The 12,313-nt window shown below is 45.1% G+C and overlaps 1 protein-coding gene across 28 annotated transcripts in view; it reads left to right on the plus strand.

The window, feature by feature from the left end:
- The window catches only part of LOC120833440 (traf2 and NCK-interacting protein kinase), a 49,967-nt gene that overhangs the window by 19,945 nt on the left and 17,709 nt on the right, over nucleotides 1-12,313 (plus strand). For 22 of the 28 annotated variants that reach the window (XR_013452786.1, XM_078089638.1, XM_078089641.1 and 19 more), the window contains exons 3-13: nucleotides 3,810-3,866; nucleotides 4,744-4,869; nucleotides 6,931-7,041; nucleotides 7,792-7,882; nucleotides 8,305-8,435; nucleotides 8,527-8,581; nucleotides 9,252-9,330; nucleotides 9,443-9,618; nucleotides 11,048-11,114; nucleotides 11,217-11,424; nucleotides 12,065-12,181. Coding sequence is in view for 27 of the 28 variants with exons in the window: in XM_078089638.1 (XP_077945764.1) it covers nucleotides 3,810-3,866; nucleotides 4,744-4,869; nucleotides 6,931-7,041; nucleotides 7,792-7,882; nucleotides 8,305-8,435; nucleotides 8,527-8,581; nucleotides 9,252-9,330; nucleotides 9,443-9,618; nucleotides 11,048-11,114; nucleotides 11,217-11,424; nucleotides 12,065-12,181 (1,218 nt within the window). In the remaining variant the exon portion in view is untranslated. The remainder of the gene's footprint in view (nucleotides 1-3,809; nucleotides 3,867-4,743; nucleotides 4,870-6,930; nucleotides 7,042-7,791; nucleotides 7,883-8,304; nucleotides 8,436-8,526; nucleotides 8,582-9,251; nucleotides 9,331-9,442; nucleotides 9,619-11,047; nucleotides 11,115-11,216; nucleotides 11,425-12,064; nucleotides 12,182-12,313) is intronic. The other 6 variants (XM_078089639.1, XM_078089653.1, XM_078089655.1 and 3 more) reach the window with 1 other exon arrangement.

Genomic DNA, 12,313 nt, shown 5'->3' on the forward strand with positions numbered 1-12,313 from the left:
ACATCACACACAATCATGAAGATTTAGTGGTTTATAGACTGTAATAGAGCGTTTTAGTTCACAGTGTTAGAGAATGACATAGCCAGCGTTACATGTATACATTTCATTTCCATGCGGTAGAGAGACCGTGACCTGCAGGGAGGACACCAAGTAATGGCTCCTCCACGATGCAGCCGCCCGAAGCTGATGGGGGATCAGTTTGGTATCAGTGGGCTCTCTCCGTCACAGCGCAGCCATCCAAGCGGAACAAACAGTCAAATTGGTCATCGCTCAATCACACGTGGCAACATCACAGCCCCTTGTGTGTGTGTGTGTGTGTGTGTGTGTGTGTGTTACAGATATTTAGCAATCATATTTGGTTAAAATACTTTAAAAAATATACGACAAGATTAAAGAGGTCGGAAATGGTGGTTTGGAAACGCGTGAAGATAGTTTTGAAATGTCTCCTTGATGATGGAAGTTAATCTCTGTAACAACAAATTGGACGTACAAGATGAAAAGCATTTGTGTGCAGTTTTCATTATGCATGATAGTTTTGCTTTGCAGAGACACTCGGGCCCTTGTCAGCGCATTGCAGTCGGCAGAAGGCGCGCGATGCATTAGCGCGTTTGCGTGTGATGTTTGCTCGTCCGGCTCAGAGCCGAGCGCCATTTCGGTGGCATTAACGTTCAGCTCGGTCACGTTCACGCGGGACCCGCTTCACACAGGCTGCTGGTCTGCGCTGCGAGGCACGAGAAGAGACAGACAATGCACGCGACGGGGATAAGCAAGCTATCTACAGGGAGGAGGACAGAAATAACGAGAGGCATAAAGAGGAGATTGTGAGAAGTTAAGAGGGTGAGAGAGAGAGGGAGAGGGGGAGAGAGAGAGAGAGATCTAGGTCAGAGAGGCAAAGCAGATAACAAAGGAATAGAGGAAGGGATGAACAGGCCTGCGAGGCTCAAAATCTCCTCAGTCTGAATGGGACGGATCAGCTGTGGGACGTGCTTAGGACGAAGATGAGAAGAAATACTGTGTAAACAGTATGATATTATTACCATTTTTCATTGTTTTCATTAGCATGGCTTCATCGTTATTTACATTTTTAGGTTCTTTTTGAGAATTTGAGGTGATTGACGTCTCTTTTGTACATTAAGTTGGGAGCTAATTAGCGTACCTTAGCACAGCGTAACAACAGGGGAAATAACCAGCGAGCTGCGTTGGGTGTGTCCCAACAACAACAACAACAACAAAAAAAGCTTCCAAAACCTAAACTGCTTTTTTTCATTGGCACACAAACAGTAATGTAAACTTTACGTGTCTCTTCATGGAGTCCTGTTGTCAATATGAGACGTTTGAGCAACCACAGAATGCACAGAAGAGTAGGTTGAACGGCTAAAGCGCTACTTTTGTTAAATGTTGAGATGCTGGTGGGCTCATTTTAAACATTAAAAGCCATCAAACTTCTTATCAAACTCTTGGGAGAAAGTAAATTAGTGTAGTCAGCTCATACTTTGATCCGTTGATCCATCATTTAATCAATTATTGGATCGATAAGTTAGTCTAAATGTTGAGAGAGCTTAAGTTAACGTTTTTAAATTGCTTATTTGGTGCCACCGACTGTCCAAACCCAAAGATGAATCACATTTGTCAATGATATGAAGCAAAGAAACTGGAATAGGCGAGTATTCGGCATTTCAGCTTAATGACTGAGTGATTAGCTGCAGCACTCACCATTAAGTCATTTGTCTGTTTTTATCAGGACCATTTATCTTCAAGACACAACGTCTTGGTGTCACTGTTACACACATTATACCGACGAGGACAAAGTGGGAGCGAAAGATGAACAGGCAGTTCTTGTTCTTTTCACACTCGTCCGTTCAATCAGGCTGGAGGACATCAGTTGCTGCTCTAGGAAGCGAGGAGCGATGGCAGAACGGTGGTTGTAATGTGTCTGAATGCAATGAATCTTTCTCCAGCCCCGATGATGTCCACGTCCCACATTGGACATATTCTCCGTCTCGCTCTTTTCGTCACTTTCTAACTCCTCCGGTCTTTATTTCTCTTGTTTTTTAATTATAGTGTGTCTGTCTGTGAGCTAGTGTGTGAGTTTCTGATTTGCAAGTGGCTGTAATTCCTTTGTTGGTCTCCAACAAAGCCGGTCCTTGTGCTCGTGGAATTGGGGCAGTCTGATCCTAATGAGAAATCCCTCTTCAATCTTTCCAGCTCTCTTACACACACATGGGTCAATTCTGTGAGAGTGTGTGTGTGCGTGTGTGTGTGTGTGTGTGCGAAAAAAAAGAAAGAGTTTTCAACCATCCAGTAGTGCTTAGTTTGCATTGTGGATTGCTGCATTGTGACACAAAGACTTATCGTATTAAATCCCTTACTTTCATTTAGCAATAGATCAGCAAAGTGTTGTTTTTTCTCTAAAGGCTGTTAATGAGAAATTAAATCTAAGGCCCATTCAGGGACCGCTCAATCCCCGAATGTACAAACTCATAGTTCCTTCCTGTTTTCTCCGCTGAGAACATGTTTACTTGCTCAAACAAATTGTGGCGACTTTTCAAGACAAGTGCAAAAATATGGATATTCAGTATTATTGTTTTTTTTCTTGTTCATCAATTTGGATTTTTTTGGATTTAAAAAATAACGAGGGATCATAATGAGCCCAAATCACCAGTTTTGCTTCTTTATAAAACTAGAGTGTAAAAGAAAAATCAAGCTGTTGGGCTTCCCACATAATTTAGCAGTTTATAAATGTTTTCATTGAATAACCTCTTACTTTCAAGCTGTTCATCAAATAAAGGGCGTTTTAGCGAGCCGGTGGGTACATTTGTTAAAATGAAATGAAACCAGAATGGAAGGCAGGATGACTAATGGCCTGTGGCAGGGTGACACTGTAAGAAATTACAAAACAGTAAACCACCAACCTTTTCACCGCAATATGCAGCGCTTCCGTTCTTATTGTAGCATTTCAAGCCTCTATTTTGGCTGCAGCGTTCATTATCAGAATGTCTCTTTGATTAAAGCCCTCAGGAGGCGTTTCAGGGCCAGATCCTCGATGCCATCTGGCTTTATACTGTAACACTTCCACCAAGACAACAAGTCCTGCTCTTGTTTTGAGAGTGTGAACCAGTCGATTCCAGACGGGTGGATGCGATAGCCGTCAGTGGTTTTAGCGACTAGCCCTATTAGCTTCATTAGCTAATCTCGGTCGCAGATGCTCTGTTGCAAAGGGACCACTTGGGTCTTCCAGTCGCCCCTCAGCTTCCAATCGCCTCCGTTCTCCCCCAGGCATCTGCCTAGCCTCCATATTACACAACTCAGCCAAGTCTGCAGGTCGGTATCCGTCTTAGTTTCTCCTCGGGCTAGATGCGAGGCACTGACAGCGACGTTTTTTGGACCACCATCGTCAATTTTTACTCTGACGCTGGTTCGGTCGGATGCTGCAACTGCATGTTAAATCACAGTGATGGATTGGGGCTACGATCCATTGTGTTTGACCGCGGAGAGTAAACAAAACAAAGACACATTTAACGTTGGAAAACGGCGACGCTCACCAAAGATGATGCTCACCAGTCAAGAAATTAAAATTAAATTGTCATTTGACTCAAAGTCTGATGAGACAAGTGGATGGTTTTTCTGATCAGAAAACGCATGTATGAGAAGCAGTTTACTTAAGTTTTTCTTCCCTTTGATTGTTGCTTTCCACATGACTGTTGACTGCTTTATGTACCTTCATGTTTTAAAAATCAGGACCAGAAAGCATAGTAACTCATGTGTTGTCTGTTGTATTTAACAAATGTTTCCTTTCTTCCTTTCACCAGGGGCGCCATGTTAAGACAGGCCAACTGGCAGCCATCAAGGTCATGGATGTCACCGGGGTAAGACACACACCTAGACCCGTGTGCTGACCACACGGGCACGCACACACACACACACACACACGTGCCCTCGCACGGCAATTCATCTCAAGTGATTACACCACCGCTGTCGACCGTGTCATCTAATTATGAGCCATGAGTCAGTGTGTGTGTGATGGTGCAGAGAGGAAACCAGGACATGCCTATTGCTATGGTAATATTAGCCAGAGGTATTAGGACAGCAGTGTAGTCTCGGCCGTGTCTGTGAAGCAGGAGAGTGTCTCAGTTCTATTTGGAGCTCCTCTCACCCTAAGCCTCCCTGTCAACGCTGCAGGAATGAAGCAGCAGAGGAACTGATGAATGAAAAGAAGCATGATTGACCTAATAAGGAAATGAGCATATGCATGTGTGTGGAGATGAATGTGAAATGTGTGTTCAATCTGAAGTATAAACAATGAATGCATGAATAAATCTGGTTAAATACAATACAAAATAAATGGCCGTTTTAATTGGTGATTGAAAATTAAATGGAGAGCGAATGAGCCGTTACTGTTCAACGTCAGCTTACTTGAGCAAGCTTTTGTGTTCTTGCGGCTGATGAACACCAAATTGAAGTAATCAAGGCGGACATTTCTGATATTGTGCATAATGAATAAAGAATTAAGTAACCAACTGCCAACAACTGGTTTCAACTGCTTTTAGTGCTGTGGCAGTAACCCCCTAAAACAAAAGTAATTAAAAAGTAATGCTATTGTGGATAATTTATCCCCCGGCTGTCTGATCAATTCTTCGGAATCCAAATGGATTTCATCCACAACGCCGTCACCATCCTGTGAATATGTTTGAGGGGTCACAAAGAGACGACCCCTGTTGACATCTCTTCTCCCGTGTGTATCAGGATGAGGAAGAGGAGATTAAAGCAGAAATTAACATGCTGAAGAAATACAGTCACCATCGGAACATCGCCACCTACTATGGAGCGTTCATCAAGAAGAACCCCCCGGGCATAGATGACCAGCTATGGGTACGCCGTTACCTTTGCTTATTTGTGTTGTTTCTTTCTATTTTTCCTGCAGTTTTTCCATGTGTTGGTGTGTTTGTGTGTGTGTTTTTGTGTATCGATGTCTGGCAGAGAGAGAATGAAAGAACTTTCCATGTTTCACTGTTACATTATGTGACAGATGTGCGTTTGTTCATGCAAGCAGGGACTGCAGGTCTGTGTGCTTTGTAAAATGTGTAACGTGTGTGTGTGTGTGTGTGTGTGTGTGTGTGTGTGTGTGTGTGTGTGTGTGAAAGTTATAAAGGATATGACGTAGTGTGTGGCTGACTGGATGCTGTAATAAATCATGTCTTAACGCGATCTAAGGGAACTCTCTTTTCTCTGATCCTGTAGCATTCATCACACAACAATGGGATGACACACACACACACACACACACTCAAACACACACACACACACACATGCATGTACATAGAGCAGCCAGATCTATCGCCTGCATAATCCCCCCTGACTCAACAGCTGCCAGTTTTCCATGTTTGTGTGTGCGTGTGTGTTGGGGAGGTTTAATCAGTGCACAAGCTGTATGTCTGTTCGCTTTGACATATGTTCCCTCGTGTATCTGCTGCGCATATGAGTGTTTTACATACACCTTTACATGTCTGGGTACACATGCGCGTACACATGATTGAGATGGGTCGGCCATTACTGGCCAACTCTGCGTCATCTGGAGCGACGACGGGAGAAACTTGAAGCAAGGTCACAACTGACCAGTTGAGGTTTTGCCCGCAAATCTCTTCCAATTTAATGGAGAGAGAGAGAGGAGAAGGATGAAGAGGAGAGGGATGGAGAGGAGAGGAGAGGGATGGAGAGGAGAGGGATGGAGGGGAGAGGGATGGAGGGGAGAGGAGAGGAGAGGAGAGGGATGGAGGGGAGAGGAGAGGAGAGGAGAGGGATGGAGGGGAGAGGAGAGGAAAGGGATGGAGAGGAGAGGGATGGAGGGGAGAGGAGAGGAGAGAAGAGGGATGGAGAGAAGAGGAGAGGGGTGGGGAGGAGAGGGAGGGAGGGGAGAGGAGAGGAGAGGAGGGGGATGGGGAGGAGAGGGATGGAGAGGAGAGGGATGGAGAGAAGAGGGATGGAGAGGAGAGGAGAGGGATGGGGAGGAGAGGGATGGAGAGGAGAGGGATGGAGAGGAGAGGGATGGAGAGAAGAGGGATGGAGAGGAGAGGGATGGAGAGGAGAGGGATGGAGAGAAGAGGGATGAAGAGGAGAGGGATGGGGAGGAGAGGGATGGAGAGGAGAGGGATGGAGAGGAGAGGGATGGGGAGAAGATGGATGGAGAGGAGAGGGATGGAGAGGAGAGGGATGGAGAGGAGAGGGATGGAGAGAAGAGGGATGAAGAGGAGAGGGATGGAAAGGAGAGGGATGGAGAGAAGAGGGATGAAGAGGAGAGGGATGGAGGGGACGGAGGCATAAGGCAGCGCTTGATGGAGGGGGGAAACGGGGTGGACAGAATGGGCACATTGTGTTTGGTTCAAGAGATTCACGACTTAATTCCTTCATGTGATCTCGTGACCCCGTTGAGTCAGTGTGTGCGGTGGTTTCTTTGGGGGGGTGACAGGGAAAGAGTCATGGCCGTCTTCATGTCACGCTCTGTGTTAGTAATGCTGCTTCAGCAACGTGATTGTGGGTTCTGTGTCTATTCCTTATGATGTGCGTAATGTAAATTAAGCCGTCTCTTTTTGTCTGTACACATTCGTCAATGTCGATGTTTTAATTATCAATAATACAGCCAAAATTTTAAAAATATCATTGTGCATAGTAGATTAAATAAATTGTAATTTTCAAGCAGTAATGTTCTATTTAAATTGTTAAAATGAAAACAAAACTAAATGACTAAGCTTTAATATGGAAAAGAGAAGCAAATCAACCAAAAAAAGAATTGCTGTCTAACAACAATACTCGTGGCTCGTAGTTCTGTCAGCAGCCACCTCGGTAAGTTGCTCAATGGGAGTAACTTGCTTGCTTGCAACAGTTAATTGCTCCCTTTTGCAGAACAGTCAATAATAAATGCTTTTGTGTGTTCAGCTCGTCATGGAATTCTGTGGAGCCGGCTCGGTGACCGACTTGATCAAGAACACAAAGGGAAACTCTCTGAAAGAGGAGTGGACTGCTTACATCTGCCGGGAGATTCTCAGGGTTGGTGCCCGTGTGGTTGAATCATTGTTTAATCATCGGATCAGAATCACCTCTGTCAACTGGTTATTCCAAACATATTATTGTTTTATTTTTATTGAGCAACGCTCACCGAACCGATGAAGAGCTTTTTAATTTGAAAGCTAAAAAGAGGCATCGCAATAGAAAAGTTCTCTTCATCGTGTTCCCAGTTCATCAGTATTTTATAACTGATTGATGCGTTGATAGCATGGTACCTGTGTTTTTGCAATGCTTTCTCCCACATCTTATCTCTACTATCTGCACACACATTTATACACACAGTGCTGCTGTGTGAGAACTAACAATGAGTTCCTTTCATCCACTTTTATTTCTTCTTTCACCCCTCATCTGGCATCTTATTTCGTGCTCTCTGCTTCCTTCCTTCCTTCCTGCTGTGATTTTGTCTCGTTTCTTTCTGCGGGCATCTTTTTTCTCCTTTGCCTGTTTTTCCTTTAATACTTTTTACAGTCCGTACATTATACAAGAAAACATTTTCAGACAGTCTTTGCTCAAAATAACCAACTCCAGGTTGTGTACCAAACGTAAACATGACTAGTCTATTTGTCACTTGAAGGTCAGAGGTCAAGGTCAGCTACACACGTTAACAACTACAGCTGTTAGTCCGTCTGAAGGGCACCTGCTTGCTTTTATAAATAAGCTCTCTAGGTTTGATTAATAGTAATAACCATGACTCGGCGTTCCTTCACCGTGTCTCTCTGTCGCTGTCTGCAGGGTCTGACTCATCTCCATCAGCACAAGGTCATCCACAGAGACATCAAGGGACAGAACGTCCTGCTGACTGAGAACGCAGAGGTCAAACTAGGTCAGTCCGTCATCTAACCCCACTTGACGAAACCGGCTTTGGGATGGAGAGGGCAGTGTGACGTATAGCGTTTCAGATGGATCACAGTTGTGTACAAGTGTGTGTCTGTGTGTGTGAGTCTTTTCTTTCTCATTTTATGCTGAATACCAGCCTACTCATCTCTCGGCAGCTCTGCCACCTCTCGTGTTGCAGATTGCTGAAGAATTGACTCTCTCCCCCCCCCCTAAAGCCCAGTGGGGAGGGGATTATAAAGTGTGTGTATGTGTGTGTTTGTAAATGGGGAAAGCTTTTGTGGGTTGAGCAATTCGTTCCCCTTTTAGAGTCCATTATAGAATTTAGTAAAGCCCCAGTGGTGTCCGGTATCCGGTAAAAAAACAAAGGTTTAAGTAATGTGTGTTTGTTTGTGTTTATTTGCTCCGTAGTGGACTTTGGCGTGTCAGCCCAGTTGGACAGAACCGTGGGGAGGAGGAACACGTTCATCGGGACGCCGTACTGGATGGCGCCGGAGGTCATCGCCTGCGACGAGAACCCCGAGGCCACGTATGACTTCAAGGTGCTTCGACAGCCGCCTGACATTAGGACGCCTGTCTGTGGGGCGTCTCTTCATCACGCCGTTTATTCACGTACTGTGTCTGTCATTGCAGAGCGATTTATGGTCCCTGGGAATCACAGCAATAGAGATGGCTGAAGGAGCACCACGTATGTACCGCTGCAACGCCACACACCTCTGCTACACATCCTTCCTTAAACAGCAGTCCTTTTTTTCTGTCCAGACCAAGGATTAGTTGTCCAATTGCATTTTCTTTCCTTTTTGCACACAGTCATCAGCATTTCTATCATTCTGCTTGGGTAAAAAAAACTAAAAAAAAACTAAACTGAAGTTGTGAAGTGATGTTTATCATCTAATCTAACTAGATGAAATTATTTCAGTGTGTGTGCTTCTAACGTTGGATGTATGTGTATGTGTGTAGTAAATCCAAAGTAATCACATTAATTAGGATGTCAGCAACTGCTGGAAACGGTCACACGCGACGCACACGTAGGAAGAACTACAAGCTGGGAAACAAGTCATTTCAAATGTTTGAAGCGGCCTCTATTCTGGTTATCCGTTTAAAGCAGAAGAGTACATGTTTCAGCAGTACATTCACAAGTGCTTATCTGTGAGATGGATATGGAGTTCTTCGATAAGACCAGACCACAGAAGTTTGTGTGTCTGTGTGTGTAAAAAAAATAGGTTCTCATCCGTCTTGGCAACATGAATTAATCAAATGAGATTCCGGCGCGCTTTTGACTGTTTGCCCTGATAATGTTCAGCATAACTGGCTAGAAACATTAACCTGTGTTGTGTTCCTGATATCTGAATCTTTAGCGCTGTGCGATATGCACCCGATGAGAGCCCTCTTCCTCATCCCGCGCAATCCCGCCCCCAGACTCAAGTCAAAGAAGTGGTGAGTGTGAAAGGTCCAGCTCCATCACAAGCAGCATTAACACTTCAAACGTCCACTCGATTACTGCAGGTTTTTCATTTGCATCTTGTAACGTGTGTTTTTGCGGTGTCAGGTCCAAGAAGTTCCAGTCGTTCATAGAGAGCTGTCTGGTCAAGAGCCACAGCCAGCGACCCAGCACCGAGCAGCTCCTCAAACACCCGTTCATCAGAGAGCTGCCCAACGAGAGGCAGATCCGCATCCAGCTGAAGGACCACATCGACCGCACCAAGAAGAAGAGAGGAGAGAGGGGTGAGGAGGCCCATGTGATACGGACATACGTGACAAATACATGTTTCTCAATGAAGGCACCCCGTGTTTGGGCAGTTGAGTGCTATTCATGTGAAGAAGCAGCAGTATACAATGTTATTATGCATCAGCTATACCGTAACACTGCTCCAACACAGCTGCAATGTCAATCGTATGCAGATATGATTGAGGTTAAATTATACAGTAATTCTGGATCACATACATTTAGGGTTTTGCCATAACTCAATACAATTTATAGAACCATATTGGGATGAATTCATTTAACAATGTATCATGATTCACAATTGAATCTTCTATACTGATTAGAGCTGTCAAACGATTAAAATATTTCGCGATCACGATTAATCGCATTTATGTCAAAGTTAACTCAAAATTAATCACAATCCCAAGTAATTGCAAATTTATGTCTATTCTAAATGTCCCTTCATCTATTAATTTCCATCTATTAATGTTCTTATCAGAATGGAGAAGTGGATTGGCTTGCTTCATGCAAATGTTCTATTTTATTGAAAAACAACATTGCCAAACAGGGCGGTAAAAAATTTACATATACCATATGAAATACGATCATACGTTGGTATGCTGTCGTGCTGGTGGGAGTTTTTACTACAAGATGAAGGAGGGGTGCTGGATTTCTTTTCTTTTCTACAGTGACATTTGTACGGTCCCCCCAACAGGATCAAGTAGCTGGGTCACAACATGTAAAGCAAAACATTTGAAAACAAACCCTAACCCCGCGAGAAAAACATTGACTCTGTTAAAATGGGTTTGCTCTCTAAAGAACGCGTTCAACTGACAGTAAAACTGACACTAATACTCAAAACATATCGAGTGCCAACTCAAAACTCTCAGGAAATTTTCCAAATCGCAAACAGACACAAATTCTCCTGCACGCGCACAAAGAGGCAGGTTCTGTTTGTGACAGACTTCCATTGCACTCCCCCACCCAGCACAGACACACAGTCTGAGCGACGGACTGACACTCGCACACGGGACTTGCACCAGTAAGATCTGCATTAGCCGCCTCAGGGAAGCAGCTGACACTTTGTCACAATCGGAGGGCAGGTCTGAGCGGATGTTTCTCAGAAAGAGCCGGGGCGGCTCCACAACCAGTGTGCTTTAAGACCCGTTTTACTGGAAAAGCTCAGAGCGAATGTCCTCCACCTCGCTACACACGGTGAAATAGCAATTTATGCCCTTATTCAAAGCGGCTATCAGAAAGGGCCTTGAAGGAGTGCGGATGTGGGAATGCAAGAAGGGTGAGCGCTTCGGCAATGAACAAAGGCAGTTCAAGTGAAAAATGAATAACAGGAAATGGAATAAATGGCTTTGCAAGCTGCTAGTTATTCCCTCAGTCACTTTACTATGATGTTTGTCTTTTACATTCTTTTCCCTCCTCTCTCTCGGTCAGATGAGACAGAGTACGAGTACAGCGGCAGCGAAGAGGAGGATGAAGAAAGGGAAATGGGTGAACCAAGGTCAGTGTCCTCACAAGCAAACAAACGTTTCTTTCGCAGGAAGGCACTTGACATAATCCCCCAACCCTAACCGGCCTCGGTCTTCATGCGGCCTATTCGCAGCTCCATCATCAACGTCCCCGGAGAGTCGACCCTGAGGCGGGACTTCCTGCGCCTGCAGCTGGCCAATAAGGAGCGATCGGAAGCGCAGCGGCGCCAGCAGCAGCAGCAGCTGGAGCAGCAGCAGAATGAGGAGCACAAGCGCCTGCTGTTGGCTGAGAGACAGAAACGCATCGAGGAACAGAAGGAGCAGAGAAGGCGGCTGGAGGAGGTACGCTGGAGGACGTTTCCACGTTGACCTTTTGACCCTGTGGAATGCGTTTATCTAGTGCAGTTATTGAGTCACACAACGAAAGTCAACCGAGACCCTAAGTTTGGCTCTCCGTGCTGTTGACTTCATACACTTTAAAGCCTATTTTGAGACATAATGTGCCACATTCAGGCAGGTCAAATTTACAAAACCTTTCATTCACCATTTGGGAGAGCGGGAGAGCTTTACAGAGACACACACACATGCAGCCTTTCCCCAGTGTCCCTCTCTTAGTTCCAGAGTGCGGGTTTATGGAGGTAAATCCTGAGCCCTTAATCTGTGAGCTCTCTCCGGGTTACCACAAGGGTTTGCCTCCCCACGCACAGCGAGGCACCATGACTCGACTCAACTAACATGACGCCTCCCCTCAGGGCCGAGTGTGTGTCCCCGAGTGTCCCTGTGAACACTGCTGCGAAGCCAGTGTGTTTGTGTTTGCGTAGCCTGTGTGAATTTACGAATATAATTCCTTCCATAATTGGTGAAAGAATTCAGTTTGTTTTTAAAGGAAAGAGGGTCAAGGGACGATCTCTGCCGAGACACGATTCCTTAATTTGAATTTAATGTTCTCTGGCTTCTTCTTGTGCTTCGTGTGTCCTCTTAGCAGCAGCAGCGAGAGCGAGAGCTCAGGAAGCAGCATGAGAGGGAACAGAGGAGGCGCTATGAGGAAATGGAGCAGCTCCGTAGAGAGGAGGAGAGGAGGCATTCGGAGAGAGAACAGGTTCATACACTCGATATTACACTGAAATACAGACTTCCTGAAGTTAGACAGTATGGTGCTGGGGAATTGTGTGATATTATGACAGCTCGGGTCCAGAATGTCTTATTTTCCCTTAAAAATGTGTGTAGCCGT

This window comes from Gasterosteus aculeatus, chromosome 15, assembly GCF_964276395.1.
Source record: "Gasterosteus aculeatus chromosome 15, fGasAcu3.hap1.1, whole genome shotgun sequence".
Lineage (NCBI taxonomy): Eukaryota > Metazoa > Chordata > Actinopteri > Perciformes > Gasterosteidae > Gasterosteus > Gasterosteus aculeatus.